General features: G+C 41.5%; 1 protein-coding gene across 5 annotated transcripts in view; it reads right to left on the reverse strand.

Annotated features, from left to right (window-relative positions):
* STK39 (serine/threonine kinase 39) overlaps nucleotides 1–21,755 on the reverse strand; it is a 119,530-nt gene that overhangs the window by 21,783 nt on the left and 75,992 nt on the right. For all 5 annotated transcript variants that reach the window (XM_081175484.1, XM_081175480.1, XM_081175481.1 and 2 more), the window contains exons 11-14: nucleotides 17,502–17,624; nucleotides 16,930–16,962; nucleotides 12,145–12,207; nucleotides 10,094–10,161 (exon numbers count right to left, since the gene is read on the reverse strand). In XM_081175484.1, coding sequence (XP_081031610.1) covers nucleotides 10,094–10,161; nucleotides 12,145–12,207; nucleotides 16,930–16,962; nucleotides 17,502–17,624 — 287 coding nt within the window. The remainder of the gene's footprint in view (nucleotides 1–10,093; nucleotides 10,162–12,144; nucleotides 12,208–16,929; nucleotides 16,963–17,501; nucleotides 17,625–21,755) is intronic.

Here is a 21,755-nt window from a genome sequence, read left to right on the forward strand (position 1 = left end):
CGTGGGACTGATAGTAGCTGGAATTACCACTCTTTCCTTCCAGAAAAATATTGGTTCCAACCATATTCCACACTATGCATCTGGAGCAAACATATGTGCCTTGGGTTGCATAGAATGTATGCAATCCAAGGCTGCAATCCTATGCACATCTACCTTAGGAGTAAGCTCCGGAGCAAAGCATGCATAGGATTGTGCTACATGGCCTCAATCCTAAACTTTAAAATGGCAAGTCTTGCTGAACTCAGTGTGACATACATCTGGACAAACACTCTGCAGATCAGACTGTATGGCTGAAGACATTTCACCCCGCAACCGAAGTGCAAGCTTATTCCAACTGTCATCTCCAGTCATGCAGATTTCTAGTATTTTGTAGTGGCAGTGCTTCAAAAATCCTCAAAGCCTGTTAAAGGCTGCAGACAAATGTTGCATAAAGGGATGAGCATGCACACCAGATTAAACTATCAGGCAGCATAGATGCTGTTTGTCTCCAATCTAAGACGTGCCGTAATCTAGCATAGAGTCTTCATGAAATAAAAGCACCCGGGCTAATGTCTGATGTGGCGTACTTTCATTTCACTTCCCCAGCTCCTCATAAAAAGGGGGAAAGGGGAGAATTTCAGCTAACAGTATAGCACAATGGCTGTGCTTGCCATTCACAACACTGACCTCTCTACAAGAGGAAAGTACTGTAAAATGCAAAAACAACATAGCCTCTAGCTGCTGAACACTACCAAACAGTACACAAACCAATAAACTTCTCCAGTGGGCTAATTCTACCTTTCTATGTGGAGGCAGCATTCGCAATTTGTGTTTTTATTATCCAAGAGCTCTGGGTAAAATAAGTTGGGGAAAGATCGCATGATCTCAACGGACAGAACCACCAATTAAATGTAAAGATATGCTTGCAGTTGCCATGAATCTCTACTCGTTAACTCTCACTCAGCTGGAAACGAATCACCGCTGGGATTGAACCCATCAACAATTGGAGCCACAACACCTCAGGCCCAACGCAAATTCCTCCCTGTGCACACAGCTCTCTGCAATGCTAATGTGAAGACACAGTTTTATACTTAACTCTAGTTAGACCTAGGAGGATGAACGGAATAGCCTTTACAATTGCACACCTAAGGAAAAGAAAATTCTTTTATAATCCCCACGCAACAGGGAACTGATGGTGTTCTCTAACAACATGCCTTTTGTGATGAATGTGAGACCATTACTACACATTGCGGATGAATCCACATGGCTACTTTACAATCACTGTGTTACCTGCTACACATATTAGGCAAGATCCCCTCACACCCCAAGCAGCAGCTAATGAAAATATCTGATGGGAACTTAAAGCATCTTTCTATGTATTCTAGCTACCCAGCATGTAGTATATAAAACAAATAAAACCACAAATCCAGAAGATAGGCTTTGCAATGCAAACATGTCCATGGGCTAGACCAGGCCCAAGAGACCAAACGGGGACCTCCATGCCTCCCTATCTGGCCCTCTGATGATGCAGGCTACAGTGGTACCTAGGGTTACATACGCTTCAAGTTACAGCCTCCACTAACCCAGAAACCTTGGGTTAAGAACTTACCTTGGGTTAAGAACTTTGCTTCAGGATGAGAACAGAAATCGTGCAGCGGCGGCAGCGGGAGGCCCCATTAGCTAAAGTGGTGCTTCAGGTTTAAGAACAGTTTCAGGTTAAGAACAGACCTCCAGAACGAATTACGTTCTTAACCCGAGGTACCACTGTACATCCCTTCTCCTCAGGCCACATCCTTCAATGGCCCTGTTTCACCCCACAAGTGGTTTTGCCTGGCTAGAATGTGCACACGAACTCTGATCATGCTTCTTCCCTGCCTGCCTGCTTGGATAATGGAGGGTTCTGTGAGTTTGTGTAAAAACTAGCCTGTTGCACAAAGATGAAATTTACATTGATTGCTCTGCCCACTTTGGCTGCTGACCCCCCACACAACGAGCACGCGGCCCTTGAAAGTCTTCTCAGAAGGGATGTGGGGCTTGGGGTGAAAAAGTTCACTGCAGCTCATAACACTAAACCATGGCTGCTTTTGCATATAGGTCCTGAACCAATACCTTGTTCCAGTAGACTATGATATCGTGACCTAAAATTTTAAAGGCCTAAACCTAAATGTATATTAACATACTACCAGTTCCACAACCCTTTGGAGATTTTTTTGGGTGGGTGGGGGGAACAGCGAGAAGCAAAAATCACTGCCCCCTCCCACCATTTCATATTTCTCCCAATTTGCAGAAGCTCTTGTAGAACACCAAAGGTTGAAATAATCTCACTCTTATTCTTCATCATCATTAGGCTCTTACAAAAATCCAGACTTTAATTTCTCTAAATTATCCACTTAAACTGATGGCTGTCCTCTGTGATTGAAGGTGGCAGATCGCCTGTAGATGTTATTGGCTTGCTCAACAGCGCTGAGATTCCATAACGCCTGGTTTCAATATCATTTAGTTCTGCTAATTTCAAAAATGTCATTTTAAATCCGGTCACCCCAATTTGGCACAGTCATTGCCTAAGTATTCTCAACACCAGCGACTGTTATGATGAAAGCTATCAGAACATACCACTATCTCAAGTATGTCCAAAGTCTGCTGAAGATCAGTGCCATTGTTCCAAGGGCTCTTTGACCATGTTTCAAGATTTGAAATCACTCTGCTTGGAAAATGTGTGCTTGCCTGTTCAAAGATGGTACAACTAAGTCAGTATTCAGCATTCCTCAGAACAATCGGCACAAGCATTGATAGGAGTTATGAAGTCAACTTGCTTCCAGTGTTTCAACCAGAGATTGCAGTCTTGCATCTCCTGAACCAGTGAGCTTCTTCGCACACGAAAACCCACAAAACATTAATGTGCATTGAATCTGGAGACTCACTGGGAAGATGATGGGCATATTCTAACCTTTAAGGAATTAGACCTTGTTTGGGCTGTAAGATGTGGCTTTACTTGGTGATGCTGTATGTCTCTTCAATAGAAGCGAAGAATTTGATAGAAGACATTGCCTTCTCCCTAATGAGGTTCAAATGAGAACTCCCAATTTGCAGTTGCTCAAAACTATTGGACTTTCCATCTCCTATGTGTGTACAGCCTGCATCTGTGGAAGAATTCTGACAGCAAGGAACTTCATACAAATTGGAATACATCCTGTCTTTCTCTCAGTTTGGGCAAAGAATATAAATCTTATGGAATGGCCAGACCAATCTTTATGAACAGGCTGTGATTTCTGCCCATTTCCTGGGAAGATAGATTGATTCCTAAACCACTCTGAGTAGCTTCATGAGGGGAATAGGGGCCACTGACCACGTCTCTGCATCCTAAACAAACAACACCTCCCAGAATTCTTTGGTATAATACCATTTTAAACATATAAATTTATCTCCTGAGAAGGTGATGTCAAACACATGTCAAGCACACGTGGTATTTGAAACCATGCCTCTGAATAAACGGCCCAGTTCCAAGGTGGATATGATTTAAATCAAATAAATTTAAATCACTAGTCAGTAAGACTTGATTTAATTTTTTTTTTTTTTTTACAGAAATACTCATTCTTGCTGGTATAATCTTAATATTTGCAACCAGAAGAAGATTTCATTTTTAGAATAATAAATTTTCAGAGTAGTTTTTACAGTTTTATCAAAAATTACTGATTTTGTTATCCTATTAGAAATACATAGATAATTGTGAAATTATTGTTAGGTTTAATAACTTAACTGTTTATATTTGGACAACTTTTCTGCTGTACTTTATTGGAAGGAGAAAAATAATCATTTACTTAATAAAAATTTGTTTAACCAAAACAATAACATTATAGCATATGTATTCATGCTTATTAACTAATGTACATAGTTAAATAATTTTTTAAAAAAACAAAAACCCTTAGACTGAGTTTTAGCACATATGAAAAACTTAAAACAAAACCTTATTTCCTGATGAATAGCCTTTGGACTATAATGTAACTTAAATAGAAATCTATCTTTAGAAAGATTTTTCCTCCAAAAGCATTTTATTTTAAAAATCTAATTTAAATTTTTAGAAATCCAATTAAAATTTTTAAAAATCTGATTTTTTTGATTTTTTTTTTAATCATTGATTTTTATCCACTCTGCCCAATTCTAATCCTCCTTCCCCTATATTTACATGGATATTTCCTTCACCAAAAGATTACTGACAAACCTTGGTTGCCCACCCTTCCACACACGGCATATCCTGGCACTGTGGTGTCCTTTGTCCACAGAGTAAATCCTGACCCTTCCCTCCTTGTCTGTCAAAATATATTCCATACTTAGTAACCTTATTCCTCTCACAATAAGGCTATTGAGCACCCGTCTGTCCACAATCCAACATAATTAGTCTGAAGGCAGATGAGTTGGCAAGTCTGCCAACTGTGAGTGCTAGGATGGATGCCACCCAATGGGTTCCATTAAGGAAGAAAGGCAGGACTTGCACACTGCAGGAGAGCAATCCTTATCAGTTATGAAAGCTGTTTGGCCTTCTCTGCATGTACCCATGGGTGGGAGCTATGCACAAAGTGTGTATGTAATGCCTAGGGCATCCGCACTGCCATGCACTTGGGTCAAATGGGAATGCAGCCATTTTTCCAATCATGGAAACGAGATGGTTATGTGCATGTGAAACACCCAGGGGCTCTGGCCCCAGCCTCAGCTCATGAGTAAGAAAATCAACTGAGGAAAAAAGCTCTCCACAAAAAAAAAAAATCCAGCCTTAAAGTAAAGGATTCATCTGACAGCTGCCTTAAATTAGAAGCAAGCAAGCAAGCAAGCTGAAGAAGGAGCTGAACACTCCAGCAGAAAGGAGCCGGCTCCAATTACCCATCCCTCCTGTTCAGCTCTTTCTTTCCTCCCCGCCCATCCCTCTCTCGCACTGCCAATCTGCCTCTAGCATCCCCTACTCTGACTGCATCAAAAATTTCTGTATTGTTATATACACACACAGCATTTCTGAGGGGCGGCGGTGGGGAAGGAACAGTAATTTGTCTATAAATTACTGCTCTTCTGAGCTCCAGCTCCTCTTTCAGTTTTTTTCCCCAAACCTCTTTTATAATTGCATTTACTTTACTTCTTTTCATTCTGGAAATAACTGACAAAAGTTAAGCACGGCCCTCATTATTAGGTAACGCTTGTGGGGGCAGGCTACTATATTAAGCCTCGGATGCTCAAAAAAGTTTTGCTCCCAAGAATGGAAGATGGGAAAATGCAAAATTAATCTTTTACAGTTCTCCCAACTTCTATTTCAAGGCTACTATAATGAGTTCACTGTCTCTCTGGATGGTGATTTACTGATAGAGTGTCACAAAGTCAATTTTACTATAAGATATGTTATCATGGTTTGATTTAAGTTTTACTGTTCAGGGAAACCTTGATAAAAATGATGCAATACACCTAAACGCAAGGTGGAGGGAAAGTCTTTGTAGAAGTAAAATCAAAGTGAACTGAAAATAACTTTGCATTAGAATTAACTTTCTAAAGTTTGCATTTTGACCATTTCGATTAAGCTGTAAAGAAGCAGTGTACATTTATGGTGCAAATTTCAACAGGAATGTTATGCTTACGTTTCATCATAAATGTCACTCGTTTCAGTTACTGCCAATAACTGCATCTCAGGGGCAGAGTTCAGAGGATCTTAACTTAGAATCACCATTATTATCTGAGATATGAATGAGCCTTTTGACTGTACACACAGGTGGTTCATGCATCAAGCAATAAAATCATAGTTGAATTAACCATATTTTCCAAGTTTATTCAAACTGGAAAACCACGGTGAACAGCTATTAGATCAGTTTAAAACCTTGGGGAAAATGCAGTTCAATTCCATCTCTTCATTATGGTCAATGACCAGTAATGGGGACAAGGGTATCACAGGTAAGTGAAACTACAGGGAGAATAGAGATGTTATTTTGGGCTACAATTCAGATTCTGCTGAAACACACAGTTTTGGCCCCTCAAAGATCTGTTCACAGATCTCTTATCTCTTAACTATTTCCATAGTTAAAAAGGCAGTATATAAATAAAGTAATGCATGCATGGGCCTGGATTATATTCATTTTATGTAAATAAGTCCAACTCAGATTACACCAGATACTTGGGGGATAATTAAAGCCATTAAAAAGGAACCTTGGAACTTGTCAACTGTACTCTAGGAATAGCTGTCTTAGTTCCTACAGCCAAAACAATCACTATATTCTAGCTGGAGTGTTCTGGATCTGTGAAAATACCAAACAAGCCTAGAATTTTAAAATGCTTTGAAAAATAGTAAAATGCATTGCACCAGCTCTTGGCACAGAGTCCTCCTCTGTGTTAAAAGGGACACAGGTGGCACTGTGGTCTAAACCATTGAGCCTCTTGGACTTGCCAATCAGAAGGTCAGCAGTTCGAATCCCCATGACGGGGTGAGGTCCTGTTGCTTTGTCCAAGCTTCTGCCAACCTAGCAAGTTCAAAAGCATACCAGTGCAAGTGGATAAATAGGGAATGCTGTGGTGGGAAGGTCAACGGCATTTCCGTGTGTTCTGGCTTCCATCACAGTTTTGTTGCGCCAGAAGCGGTTTAGTCATGCTGGCCACATGGCCCGGAAAGCTGTCTGTGGACAAACACTGGCTCCCTCAGCCTGAAAAGCGAGATGAGTGCCGCAACTCCATAGTCGCCTTTGACTGGACTTAACTGTCCAGGGAACCACCTCCTCTGGCACAAGCTATATATTACATTTTTGTCACAAAATGCCAAGAAACAAGTATAGGCAAGTCAAGCAATTAAAACTGGAGATCAAATATTTTAGAAATATTCCTGGATCCCAAGAAGAAAAGATATTTCCCCCCATTAACAGACATACTAGCTCTTGAAGATTGTAAAGTGTTTCAATTAATTACTGTATGCTGTGCAGCACTAAGTCATGTCTAAACCCAGAAGTATAGCAGCTACAATTCAATTTTCTCTAGCTACTAGTGTTTTTTGGTAGCAGGATGTGAACGTCTATATGGAGAAATGGTCAACATAGCCGCTTTAAGGGCACACCAGGCCCGTATAGATGGTTTAAAATCTGTGCCTTTTGCCAAATATCAGAATAATTCAGTTATCAAATTGTTAGTCCATGGCCACAAGCCAGAGCAGAGGAGAGAGTGTTTCTGCGTTTCACAACAGGACTCCTTACACATTACATGGAGTGCAAGTAGAGAGTGTGGCTGGGATTCTGCTCAGGAGCACTGCTTCTCATGTATACTTGGAAACCACAAAGTGTAGGCTTTATGGGTGCAATCAGGGTCCCTGCATGATCAGGAATACCAATCGCGGGTACAGGGACACCATTTGCAGTGGAACAGCACTAATTCTGCTAGCGTTTCCTTTCTGCAGCACCCAGCATGAATTCAACCAAACCCCTACAATTTTTGCAGCAATGACAGATGTAAGAGAAGCATTACTAATACTGAACTGCTTCGTGACGAGCCTAGGAAATGGCTTTAGAAAAGTTTGCCGCTCTTAAAAGGAAAACTAATGCTTTTAAGAAAAGATTTAGTCATTAAAGAATTTAAAGCAGTTTAAAAAAAGGGAAGCCAAAATGGGATTTGATCACCAAGACACTTCTCCACCCTTCGCCCTTGTGTGTACATGTGAAGATCGATCACAAAAGCATAGGAATTCCCAGGAGAATGTGTTTAACATGTAATGGTTCGATTACTCCTTGGCAAAAACTCATCAGACTACAGCCAGCTCTTAGTGGAAATTCTTCAATGTGCTTTTTAGGTCACATCAACGACTTGATTTAACTATCAGCTCAGCGGGTGGTGGCACAAAATTTCTCGGGAGGAAAGTAGTCAAGATGGGTAAAGCCAAAAACCCTAGATTTTAGCTGCTTGAACTCGTGTTAATACCAACTCAATGCAGCGCATTACAAAGCAAACCGTATAAAACCAAGAGATTGGGTTTGTGAGGGTACAAAATATAAGCGCTTTTCTCCATGCAGAAAGGGCTGATGAAACCAACAGATAGACTGAATACAATTTATAGAATAGTTATAGCTTATTGTGCTCTCACAGCTTTTGTTAATGGCAAATAGTTTTACGACAAAGGCTTTAAAAAGACGAGGAGGAAAAAAATCCCACCAAACCCCCATCTATGAATAGCAAAAACAGGTTGTGCCATTCCTACACTGGCTATAGCACTTTCCTTTAACATGTGAAATAGCAAAAATAAAACTCCTTATCTTGGACTGCCGTTGTAAATTTGGCAGGAATAGAAATATTGCCTGCCCTTTCCTTCTACAAGATGAATGCACACAGAGTTCTACAGAGTCTCACAATCTGTAATAGTCACAAAAGGAGTTACAATAAAATTAAATCTCTTTCGAGCACTGCTAAAATACTATTGCTATGGAGGCAGAGGAAAAGAGTAAATAAAGAGACCAACAAAGCAATCTTAAGCAGGTTTACTCAGAATCAAGTTTCTCTATATCTAATGGGTCTTACTCCCAGGTAAGCATACATAGAACTGCTTAAAGGGTATTTTTGTTTTATAATCAAGGGGAGTACATTTTGTATAACGTATACTACTGTGTCCCATCAGCACAAGGATTTTCACTTGCACAATGGGACTTCCTTCCCCTCTCCTCCTGCCACACCCTCCTCAAATTTGCTCCAAAGAGCTAAGGGAACCCTGAGAAAATGTTTCAGGGGACACGGGAGGGGACAAAATAGGGACAATATTCCACTGAGCAAGGAGAAATTCTTCTACTGACAAAGAAGAGACACAGAGCTACAATGGATTCTGCCCTACATTTATAGTGCATAATTGGAATGTCTAATGAAAGTTTTTTCATCATGACATCAGGATAGGCAAGCTACAGGAAAAATTTCAAAATGTGGTGACCTGTTGAGATCAGGGGAAAAGAGAATTTAAGTCAGGAGGAAGTGAGCACATGAACATGCAGCGTTTTCCCTATCTCCCAGGGCGTGGGAGCGCAAGGTTGACTAGGAAGAGAAAGCCCAAGTGACTTTTGCTTCCATTTTTAAATTCTCTTTCCCCCCTTTTTTTGCATTATTGACAAAATGAGGAGTTCATGTCATACATGTCAAAATACATGTCAAATACCGTCCTTCACAGAGTACATGGAAAATGCAAAAGAAGTCCTTATATTAGCAACTACCGACTGGGCTGGTTCCAGAAAACTTGCAAAGGACCACATCACATGTGAAACTAGAGGAAAGATCTTTGGACATGCAAAGAGGACGGGTGGTAGTGAGCTCTTCTGTATCATTGATTAATCTCATTGCTACAGCTAAGAGACCAGTACTCAATCTTTCCACAGTACATTAGAAATAACGACTTCCTTCCATTGAAAGAAGGAATAAGGCGTAGATCAACACGAAAGAAGTTTCAGTTTCCAAAGTTATTTTAGGTTAGCTAAAGAGAAAAACTAGGTTAGGTCTACATGAAAAGCATGTTAAGCTAGTTTTCTGGAAATTAATTAGGCCTCTGAAAAACTTGCTCGTTAAGAAGCAATTAATAGACTACAGACTCATTTTCTTAAAATGGAAATCAACTTTTGTCTACTGCCAAAAAAACTATAAAGCCTGACACCATATTTGTATCATTTCCTAAAAGGCTAAATGTTCTTTGAAAATATATCAGTCATTTTTTCCCCTGCAGCTGCAGATCAAACCTGCCCAGTAAAAATGTTCTGAGCAGGCGAGTTGTAATACAGCCATGGTTTATTTCCGTCAGAGGTTGACTGCTGAAGTGTGAAAGAAACTCATTAAAAATCTCTCACTGTGATCCTGCAATGGAATGAAAAAGGCAGGGGGGGGGGGAGAGAAAATACTTAATGAAGGGTACCCTTAGCCTGGAGCTACAGTCATATTCAGTTATTTCTCTCCCCACCCCCACCCCTTCTCTTTTAGTAAGCAATTAAAAGAGAGCAATTAGTCATGGGAATGCCATTCATATTGGTCATACTGAGAAAGGATTATGTGAACACTTAGTTTCTGCTAATGTTATTAAAGTTAACAACACTGACCCCCCACCCCACCAAGTCTATGAAGGCAAATAGATGAAACGTCTTACCTTAGTCTTAAAACAAGATTCACAGCACATGGAACTTCACCAAATTCATTACTAACAGCAGGCCGAGTCTAAGTTCCAACGAGAGAGAGAGAGAGAGAGAGAGAGAGAGAGAAAGAGAAAGTAGTACACACTTACTCTTTCAGAAGAAACAATTCACCTTACAAAAACAAACTTTAAAATGGATACAAGACAATAACAGAGCACTCACCTTAAATCTATTTCCCAGATTAATCCAATAAACTGCAAACCTGCACTTAAGAGGGCACAGTTTAACGCCATTGTATTAACTATGCCACCCCCTGGTTTAACGTAGAATTGAATTTAGTAAGAAACCAGGTAATGTGCATTTTGTTTATACAGTGGTACCTCACAAGACGAACGCCTCGCAAGACGGAAAACCCGCTAGACGAAAGGGTTTTCCGTTTTGGAGGCGCTTCGCAAGACGAATTTCCCTATGGGTTTGCTTCGCAAGACGACAGCCCATAGGGAAATATTCGGGACAGCGGGGAAGCGCAGCGCGTCTTCCCCACTGTCCTCGGACCTCCTCCGAAGCCGGGCGGCGGGGCGGGAACGCCTCCTCCCGCCGCCGCCGGGCTTGGGAACGATGCTCCGAAGCCGGGCGGCGGGGCGGGAACGCCTGCCCCCGCTGCCCGGCTTCGGAGCATCGTTCCGAAGCCGGGCGGCGGGGAGGGAACACCTTCTGAAGGCGGGCGGGGGGCGAAAGTCTTTGCTCCCCCCTGCCTGCCTGTCCCGGAGGGCTTTTGAAGGCAGGCGGGGGGGGGGAGCAAAGACTTTCGCCCCCCGCCCGCCTTCAGAAGAGGTCCAGGACCTCTTCTGAAGGCTGGCGGGGGGCAAAAGTCTTTGTCCCCCCTGCCTGCCTTCCCAGGGGCTTTTAAATCACCCCGGACAGCGGAGAAGTCCTCCGCTGTCCCGGGGCGATTTTAAAATGCCGCCCGCCAGCATTTTAAGATCGCCCGGACAGCGGAGAAGTCCTCCGCTGTCCCGGGGTTTTTTAAAATGCTGGGGGTGGGAAGAAAAGCCCTTGTCCCCCCCCCCCAGCCTTCAGAAGAGGTCCGGGGACAGACTGTCCCCGGACCTGGTCTGAAGGCGGTTTCCCTAGGAACGCATTAATTGATTTTCAATGCATTCCTATGGGAAACCGTGCATCGCAAGATGAAAAACTCGCAAGACGAAGAGACTTGCGGAACGAATTAATTTCGTCTCGCGAGGCACCACTGTATGTCCAACACATAAAATATGAGGTTAGGTAAAGGTAAAGGGACCCCTGACCATTAGGTCCAGTCGTGACTGACTCTGGGGTTGTGGCGCTCATCTCGCTTTATTGGCCAAGGGAGCCGGTGTACAGCTTCCGGGTCATGTAGCCAGCATGACTAAGCTGCTTCTGGTGAACCAGAACAGTGCACGGAAACGCCGTTTACCTTCCCGCCAGAGCGGTACCTATTTATCTACTTGCATTTTGACATGCTTTCGAACTGCTAGGTTGGCAGGAGCAAGGACCGATCAACGGGAGCTCACCCCGTCAAGGGGATTTGAACCGCCGACCTTCTGATTGGCAAGTCCTAGGCTCTGTGGTTTAACCCACAGTGGGACCCGCGTCCCAAATATGAGGTTAAGGGCCTCTAAACGAAGAATCACTGTGGCTAACTGAGAACAGGGAGAGGAAGGAAGGAAGACTCTGGACAGGGGCACAATTTCAACTCCTCTCACCACAAATGTCCATTTTGCTTAAGGCCAATACATTCAGCTAACTTTGCACAGTTAGTATGTGGACCGATCACTGTGGCGCATGGTAAAAAATATGTGTTATGGCATAACTTCTAATCTAGTTGGTAGCACAGTAAACCTGTAGCAAGTTGAAAACTGGCGTTGTGGAGAGCTATCATGAAACCACTTCACCGAATGCCAAACCCAGCCTTAGGCTGTTTACTCAGTGCTCTCTCGTACACCCCATGCTAGTTTGATTGTGCAAAACACCTCATAAAATCCACCCCATCAACCCAAACCGTAAGTAATGTTAATAGTGGTCGTACCTCAGAACCTTTAATAGATAGATTCTGTATTTGATCGGGGATATTGCTGGAATTCATGGAAATCTGTTTAAAAGAAAGCACGGTGAATTTCATTTGCTTGTTTTTGTATCCCAACATTGCACAAGTTCAATGAAGAATTTAAAGAAATGGAGAACATGCTGCCCTCCCATTCAAAGAAGGCTCAACGCAACAGCAGAAGCTTCTATAAGCAGAACAGAGAGGGAAGTGAATCTCAAATGCTCCCTTTCTCCTGCAGCTCCAGACCTCTGTGCCACCTCTCAAACTGTTGTGGGGCAGATTTGGGAGAGACACAGCAGGAGGGAGGAAATCAGTGCACATTCCCTCCTTTTCTGCTCTACTCATGGAAGCTTCTGCTGGATCAAAGAGCCTGCTGTGAATGGAAGGACAACACTGTCTGCAATTACTATAACCTAAGCACCTGCATGGAATTTCACACCACTGCTTGAACTTAGGGAACTAACAGACTAATCAGAATAGACAAAAGCAAAGTACTTCACACAACAAACTCGCAACAAGAGGTGGTGGACACCAGCCCAGGCAGCTTTTTTTTTTTTTTAAATAGTTTTTATTACATTTTTTCAGACATAAACAGAAGAAAGAGAAACAAAAAGATAAAGACAAAAGAAGAAAAAGAAAAAAGTATAACTTTCCAACAGCTTACTTCATCTTTCTATCGAACTTCCCCACATCTCCCGCACAATGCATTCTTAACAATAAATTTATCAGCAAATTATAATCTTGTTTCCTGTGTTTCTTTATACTTTCAATTGCAATTTAAGTTTAAATCCCTTATTATCCATTTACTCTAAAAATAAAACATATTGTTGTATTTAACATTTAAACTTTGGTTCTTTCAATATTATTATCCAATTTCATATATATTACGCTCTCATTGCTGGGGCTGGCATTTCAAATTATGCGTCTTTTTATAGTTCATATAACTTGTAAAATTTTTGCAAATAGTTCTTAAATTTTTTCCAGTCCTCCTCCATTGCTTCTTCTCCCAGGTCTCGGATTCTGGCAGTCATTTCGGCCAACTCCATATAGTCCATCAGTTGCGTTTGCCACTCTTCCAGTGTGGGCAAATCTTGAATCTTCCAATATTTGGCGATCAAAATTCTTGCTGCTGTGGTAGCATACATAAAAAACGTTCTATCCTTCTTTAGCACCTTTTGGCCAACAATACCCAAGAGGAAGGCTTCCGGTTTTTTAGGAAAGGTGTACTTAAACACCTTTTTTAATTCGTTGTAGATCATTTCCCAGAAAGCCTTCACTCTTGGGCAGGTCCACCAAAGGTGAAAGAATGTTCCTTCAGCCTCCTTACACTTCCAACATTTATTATCAGACAAATGATATATCTTAGCAAGCTTGACTGGGGTCATGTACCACCTGTATACCATTTTCATAATATTTTCTTTCAAGGCATTGCATGCCGTAAACTTCATACCGGTGGTCCATAACCTTTCCCAGTCCTCAGACATGATATTATAGCCAATGTCTTGAGCCCATTTTATCATGGCTGATTTAACTGTCTCATCCTGAGTGTTCCATTTAAGCAACAAGTTATACATTCTCGATAATACCTTAGTCTTTGGTTCTAACAGCTCTGTCTCAAGTTTCGATCTTTCCACCTGGAATCCTGTTTTTTTATCCAATTTAACAACCTCGTTAATTTGGGCATAGTGAAACCAATCTTGCACCTTATCCTTTAAATTTTCAAAGCTCCGCAACCTCCAATTGTCACCAATTTTTTCTACTAGTTCCCAATATTTCGGCCAGCCGGCCTCCATATTGGGTTTTTTCCGCGCCTTAGCCTCCACTGGTGATAACCACCTCGGAGTCTTACTTTCAAGTAAGTCTTTGTATTTCATCCAGACCATAAAGATTGCTTTCCTAACAATATGGTTTTTGAACATTCCATGTGTTTTTGCCTTGCCGTACCACAAATACGCATGCCATCCTAACGAATTGTTAAAACCTTCCAGGTCTAGGACATCTGTATTCTCTAATAAAATCCAATCTTTCAACCAGCAGAAGGCTGCCGCCTCATAGTATAACCTTAAGTCCGGCAGGGCAAACCCCCCTCTTTCTTTTGTATCAGTTAGTATTTTAAACTTTATTCGGGGCTTTTTGCCCTGCCAGACAAATTTTGAGATATCCCTCTGCCACTTTCCAAAACATTCCATTCTGTCCACGACCTGCAAGGTTTGAAATAAAAACAACATTTTTGGCAAAACATTCATCTTAACAGCAGCAATTCGGCCCAGCAAGGAAAGCTTCAGTCTCGACCAAGTTTCCAAGTCTTTCTTAACTTCTGACCAGCATTTCTCATAATTGTCCTTAAACAAATTCAAATTTTTAGGCGTCAAGTTTACCCCCAGGTATTTCACTTTCTTAACCACAGTTAACTCTGTTTCCTTCTGAAACCCCTCTATTTCTAAGGGCGTCAAGTTTTTCCCCAAAACTTTAGTTTTTTGTTTGTTCAACTTAAATCCTGCCACCCGACCAAATTCTTGTATCAGTTCCAGAACTCTTTTTGTACTAGATTCTGGCTCCTGTAATGTTATTACTAAGTCATCTGCAAATGCTTTCAATTTATATTGTTTCACTCCGACCGTGATCCCCTGTATTTGCCGGTCCCTCCTAATCATGTTCAGCAAAACCTCCAGGACTGATATAAATAATAGGGGGGATAGGGGGCACCCCTGTCGTGTTCCTTTTTCAATGTGAAACTCCTCTGTCACCACATTGTTCACTATCAACTTAGCTTTTTGTTCTGAATAAATTGCTTCTATGCCATTTTCAAACCCTCGTCCCACTCCCATCCCTTCCAAGTTTTTCTTCATAAATTTCCAAGAAATGTTGTCAAAGGCCTTCTCAGCATCAATAAAAATTAACACTGCTTTAGTGTTAATATTTGTTTGTAAAAGTTCCAGGATATCGATAATATTCCTAGTATTGTCAAACAAATGCCTACCAGGAAGAAAGCCTGCTTGGTCCTTATGAATTACTTCATTTAAAACCTTTTTCAATCTACTTGCCAAAATGTCTGCAAATATTTTGTAATCCACATTCAGGAGTGAGATGGGACGGTAGTTCCTAAGTTGAGTCTTTTCAGTTTCCACTTTGGGTATCAATGTGATGAAAGCTTCTTTCCACGTTTCCGGTGCCCTTCCTCCCCCCATAATCTGATTGCAAACCTCCATTAGTGGTAGAGTCAAGTAGTCTTTTAGTGTCTTATAGTACTTGGAGGTAAGCCCATCTGGGCCTGGAGATTTGCCCAGCTGCATATTCTGAATGGCATCTTCAATTTCCTGTTGAGTTATTTTACAGTTCAGGATTGATCTCTTATCCTGAGATAGTTCTGGTAAGCCGTTGAGTTTCAAAAATCGTTCCATCTCAGACACTTCCTCGGGCCCTTGTGTATACAACTTTTTGAAGTATTTCTGGAAACACTTTCTAATTTCACCTGGTTTCTGAATATTTTTCCCTTCCACCTCTAGATTGGTAACATAGTTAAGTTTCTGTCTTTTTTTCAACTGCCATGCCAGCAGTTTCCCACATTTATTTGCTGACTCAAAGGATCTTTGTCTCATTTGTTTAATTTTCCATTCCACTTCTTGATTTATCAATTTCAAATATTGTGCCTGGTGATATTTAATTTCTCGCAAGATCTCTTTGGATTTTGGTTTAGATCTCAATCTTTTCTCTCCATCTCTTATCTTCTCTAATATTTTATCCTTTTTCCCATTCCAGAGTTTTTTCTTAATTGCGTTTTGTTGTATCAGAAACCCCCAGGCAGCTTTTAAAGAGAATTAAGACAGATTCCTGGAAGAAGTCTAATTACTCATCATAGCTTGATGCATCCTACAGGTTCAGAGGCAGTCAGGCTCTAAGTATTAGTTGCTGAGGAACAACAACGGTAGCATCTCGTTGACCATTGCCAGAAACAGGAGACTCACTTAGATGGACCTAAACTATCCTGGGTTCATTAAGAGTATAAGGAGAGCTCCTTATAGTCTTAAACTTCTGTCCCGTTTTCCACCTATTCCTTTTTGAAGCTACACTAGTTGTGTGGAATTCCTTTGACCAGTGGCGTAGCGTGGGGGGTCAGGGGGGGCCGGCCGCACCAGGCGCAACATCTGGGGGTTAGGGTTAGGGGGCGCAAATCCACGGGTTAGGGGGCGCAAATCCACGGGTTAGGGGGCACAAATTACTTGCCTTGCCCCGGGTGCTGACAACCCACGCTACGCCACTGCCTTTGACACAATGCATTTCAGGTACCAGTGGCAAATAAAACCTATTGTTTTAGGTAGGCACTTGGTCTCCCTTGCTCCTTTTATTTAGAACCGAGCGACTTTTTTTTTTTTTTTAAAGGGCTTTGTATTGAGTCGATAGGTTTTAATTGGACAGATTGCAAACCACTTTGGCGACACGCAGAATTTAAGCAAGTAAAACCTTCTTTAAAATGCAACCGCAAAAGCTCTAGAGGTGTATAATTATGTGGATAACTCAGTTGGTTAGAGCGTGAGATTATGCTCCAAGTTCTTTATCTGCTGTGGTGCCTTTTCAAAATAGTTTAATAAATGCTGAGAGTTTTTAGCTGAAATCTACACCTCACCCATATATTATCTATTCTGAGGACAATACAAGCCTAAAGCTTCATATTTTAAGATGCCAACAATGCCTAGCGTGATCACAGACAAAAATATAAAAAGGGCCATTCACCTATTCAGAACATAAGAGATAAGAGCAGTTATTTACCTCAGCATCCTCCTCCTCTTTTACTCTTCGTGACTAGAAGAGAAGCATCCAGAGTTACTTGTTGCATGCTTTTAAGTGCCAAAATAATAATTATTTATGTGTATTTATTAGTCTTTTTTTCAGAAAGGTGAACCCAAAGCAACTCACAGAAACAAGCATTAAAAATGAATAAAAACAGGAGAAAAAATAACCTAATAATATATATATAATAATAATAATATGAATAAATGAATAAAAACAGGAGAAAAAAATAACCTAATAATATATATATAAGAACTGAGACACCTGAACCCCAACTCACTAAAAGATATGCAGGAAATTAAGGTCCAAAGGCCTGGGTGAATAAAAATATTTTTGGATCACATATAAAATCAGATAGTGATGGCATCAGGTGTGTCTCCTTTGGGAGAGCATTGCATAGAACAAGGAGCCACCACTGAGAAGGCCCATTCTCATGTCATCACCCTTTTCACAATCCCTTGGAGAGGACACATGGAAAAGGGCCTCAGAAAACGAGCAAAAGGTCCAAGTTCCACGTAAGTGTGTAACAGTGGGCAGTTTCCAAAAGTCACCTTTTCTTGGGAAAATGCAGCTTTGCCTTCTTCACTCTTCTCATCCATTTCATCATCGCTCCATTCCCAATCTCCATCTTCTGTCTTGTGGAGGTGGCCACTGGAACCTGGTACTCTTCTAACCTAACAAAAACAAAACATTATACCACTTATATATAAAAGCAACAACACCACAGCCTTTTCTTTCTGGTCCTCTTAGCCATTTTTTTTTAACATACTTTGGTCATCTTATAACATTAAAACATTTATTTTTAATACGCATACCTCACAACAGTAACTGCAAACCACCCTGTGATCCTTGGATGAAGGGCAGTATATTAATTTTAAAAATCATACGTTCAATAAATGATAATAATTTTAAAAAGAATGGTTTCCCCTCAGGCTCTCAAAGGGTTACAAAATTATTAGTAGAATAACCTCTATCAAAGTGCAATTTCATACAGTGTACTCAACCACGATGCCTGGCTTTTAAGAATACGGTAGAGATCATAAAGAAATAATACCCCTATAGAACATATTAACAATTCAAGAAGAAGAACCAAATTTGAACACACTTGTCTCCAGTGTGGTGTAGTGGTTAAGAGCGGTAGACTCGTAATCTGGGGAACCGGGTTCGCGTCTCGGCTCCTCCACATGCAGCTGCTGGGTGACCTTGGGCCAGTCACACTTCTCTGAAGTCTCTCAGCCCCACTCACCTCACAGAGTGTTTGTTGTGGGGGAGGAAGGGAAAGGAGATTGTGAGCCGCTTTGAGACTCCTTCGGGTAGTGATAAAGCGGGATATCAAATCCAAACTCTTCCTCTTCTCTTCTTCTTCGTAACAGTAAATGGTGACTAGCAAGCTTGAAAATAACCACAGGCCTGATCACTGGGTGGTAGTAGGAGCTGTCCTGCAAGATGAGCTGGTGCTCATTTGTATCACAGAATTATAGAATTGTAGAGTTGGACAGGATCGTGAAGGTCATCTTATTCAACCCCCTGCAATGCAGGAATCTTTTGCCCAATGTGGCCCTCAAACCCATGACCCCAAGATTAAGAGTCTCAGGTGCTCATTTGTATCATGTGCCCATTGACAGACTGGCCATTCAAAACAACAACAAAAAACCCCATGCATGGTCAGTATACCCTGCGGAGTGTTTTTACTTCCTTCCAGAAGCTTTCTTACTGTTTCGCACAAACAGCCTCGCTCTGTGTGAGGTCCACCTATTGCCACAGAGTCAGTCTGCATTCCCTTGATCAGTTTGCTTTCTCTTGCTCTAAGCTGAATAATTGAAAAAGTACAAGGCAAGCGTACTTCACACAGGGAAAAAAGTAGTGAATCGAATGAGTTTTATTAAGAAAAGACAACATGGGAAGCATTTTTGTAATGCAGGCTCATGCTTTTAAAGGCCTGCATTTGTGGGAAAGCAGGGTGATAGGGTGTGGTTGTTTTTTAGCAGAATCCGTGCAGTCCAGTATTGTGGGTTTTTTATGTAAGGCTGGTTGATATTTTAAAATTCCCAAACTATTAGGACTCTCACAATCACTACTTTAGAAATGCCAGTAAGTGCAGGTGAAAATCCAGGCTTTTACAACCAGGTTCCAACAGTGGGACGTTGACATTCACTTGCACTAGGTGCAAGAATATGGAGACACGTTTCACAAAGCGGCCATTTTGTCCAACTGATTTGGCCCTCTTCCTATCTTCCCCACTGAGAGGATAAGAAGATTCCTATACCAGAAGGTTCTTTTCCCCCCATCTCAGAGTTTGGACTTTCCAGACAAATATCAGGGAAGTTTTTAACGTGTGATATTTTATTGCATTTTTGGTTTCTATGGAAGCCGCCCAGAGTGGCTGGGGAGGCCCAGCCAGATGGGCGGGGTATAAATAATATATTATTATTATTATTATTATTATTATTATTATTATTATTATTATTATTATTATTATAGCAGTCTCAGCCTCTGTATTGAAGCGCAATCCTGCAGAAGGGTGGGAGAGGGAAGCCAGAAGCAAGCCTCACAAAGCAGAATTTACAATTTTGTGCTTCCAGGTTGCTGTACTGTCTCGCTTTCAAAGGACAGTCATTGCTCATGCAGGGACCCAATTCCAGGAAAGGATGCCGGTAGCCTTCAGGTATCACACCAAAGACATGGCATAGCTGGCATTGGTTTTTCTGCTTTCGGGTCACAGCCTGACCTAAGTGAGGAGATTTCACCCCTCCCATATCCAAGAATCTCCTGAGGAGTCTGCTGATTCTCCAGAGAGGAGGAGGTGTGTTCTGCTCTCTACTTATTCTGCTCCAGCACCACATCAAAGAGTCAGTCAGTGTGTCGGAGAGAGAGAGTGTTAGAGAGAGATTGTGTGTTTAGATAAGGTTGCTGCTAAGAGCAGCTGCAGACACTCAGTGCGGTTCAGCATTCATTTATGCTTAGACCTATTTAGCTCTGTATATAGTTGTATTATAGTTGTAGTTATAGAATAAAGAAGATATTCTACAGAGTTGCTCTCCGAGTTGTTTATATACTCTGCTAGACTCTGCTGTACTCTGCTGTGCGACGACTGTCTTCTTGTGGGAGTGAAACTCTAAGCTGTGAGTCCACAGCACTTTGACCTGCTCCTGTGCAGAAGGTGGTCTCTGGAAGTGCTACCCAGCTCGCCTAGCCCAGTCGGGGCTGAAGTGGATGAGTCCAGTTGGTGGCACTGGCTCAAGGGCGATGCTGACACTAAGGGCAGGTCACAGCAGCAAAACTACAGCTGTACAAAATCTATGGTGTAATATTAAAATGCAGGTCTCCAAATGCCTGTACAGATTGGTCTGCAAAAGCTGAGGACTTGCAGGTTGAGGGTGCTTGTTGGTTCCAGGTAGGTGAAATAAAACTGCAACGTTATCCTGAGAGAAAAATATCCATACTGTGGGACTTTCTGTGGAAAACAGCTCCATCGCACAAGGCAAGAAAAAGAGAAGGCGCCAACTTCCTCCCACTCTGGCCCATTATCTTTCTCCCCATCCCACCCCCAAAGCTTATGAACCTGTCAGCTTCTGTTTCCAGGACAGATTTCTGAGCCACCAGAATCTCAGTACGGGTCAAAACTGTGGTTTCCAACTAGAGGCAACTTGGATGATGCACTAAATGCATTGTCATATTTGCAGATCTTTAAATGTTTAATGTTTAAACACGGAGGGGAGCCAAAACCAGATTGTGACTATGATGCACGGGTTAACCCTTTAACTCTGCACCATGGTCCCAATGAAAATCCCCCCCCCCCTTCCTTTCAAATATGCCATTCACGCTCACAGTAGCGGATTCTTATCAGGAAGACTGTCACCCCACCACACCAAGGTCCTGAAACAGACTTGGAATTCTTTGGCTCTTAAACTGCTTTTCTTAAAAAGGAAAAACAAAAAAGTTTAAGTAGCATAATTAATTTATAGTATGTGGCCCTTACTCCCTTCCCCTAACCTTCCTTGCTGTGAGTGTGTGTGAAGGAATTAAGCACACAGAATTCTTCTCGCACAAGATTCAAGATGAAAAATTTCAAAGTGTCCTTGGGATTGTGCACATATTAAACTTATAGGCAGAAACAAAATTCCAAGCTGCTTTTTTCTGTTCGCCTCCCTTTTTCCACATTAGCATTTGTATCTCTAACAGATTCATTATAAAAGGAAGAGTGAAGGCAGAATACCACCGGCAACACAAGAGAGTGATAAAAAGGCTTTTCCATAGCATTCTGACCTTGCTGGTCAAGTTTCTATCATTATAAATGAATAGGTGCATATGACATGTAATATTTAAAATGGATTCATTCCTATTAAGAAATGTACTGCTGACAGGACATATGCCTGGCAATCAAGCGTACTAATATAATGTAAGCCACACATCAGAATTTAAAGTCGAGAGGCCTTCTGATGCTACAGTACATTTCCAGTATCCTCCTAGTTTATTGTGTGTTATGCCTCAGCCTGCTTGATCAAAATAATAGGTTGCCAGGCTGCTTGACGCTTCTTATTCTCAGAAATCACATGATGACTAAGAGCAATTCTCAGTAAATCAGCAGATGCACCAGGACATAATTATTAAAATTAAATTAGTTCACATTGCCCAAGGTTTACTGAGACACAGGAAGGGAGCAGGGGGCGAAGAATAAAGCACAGCATACAAAACAGCAAGGCTCAAAGTATTCATGAAAATGGCGGGATGAGGAAATGAGTGCCCTAATCTTAATTTCCAGGATTATGAACAGGAACTTAATTTTAGGGTTTATTGCCTGCCTT

This window comes from Podarcis bocagei (assembly GCF_964188305.1).
Source record: "Podarcis bocagei genome assembly, chromosome: 1".
NCBI lineage: Eukaryota > Metazoa > Chordata > Lepidosauria > Squamata > Lacertidae > Podarcis > Podarcis bocagei.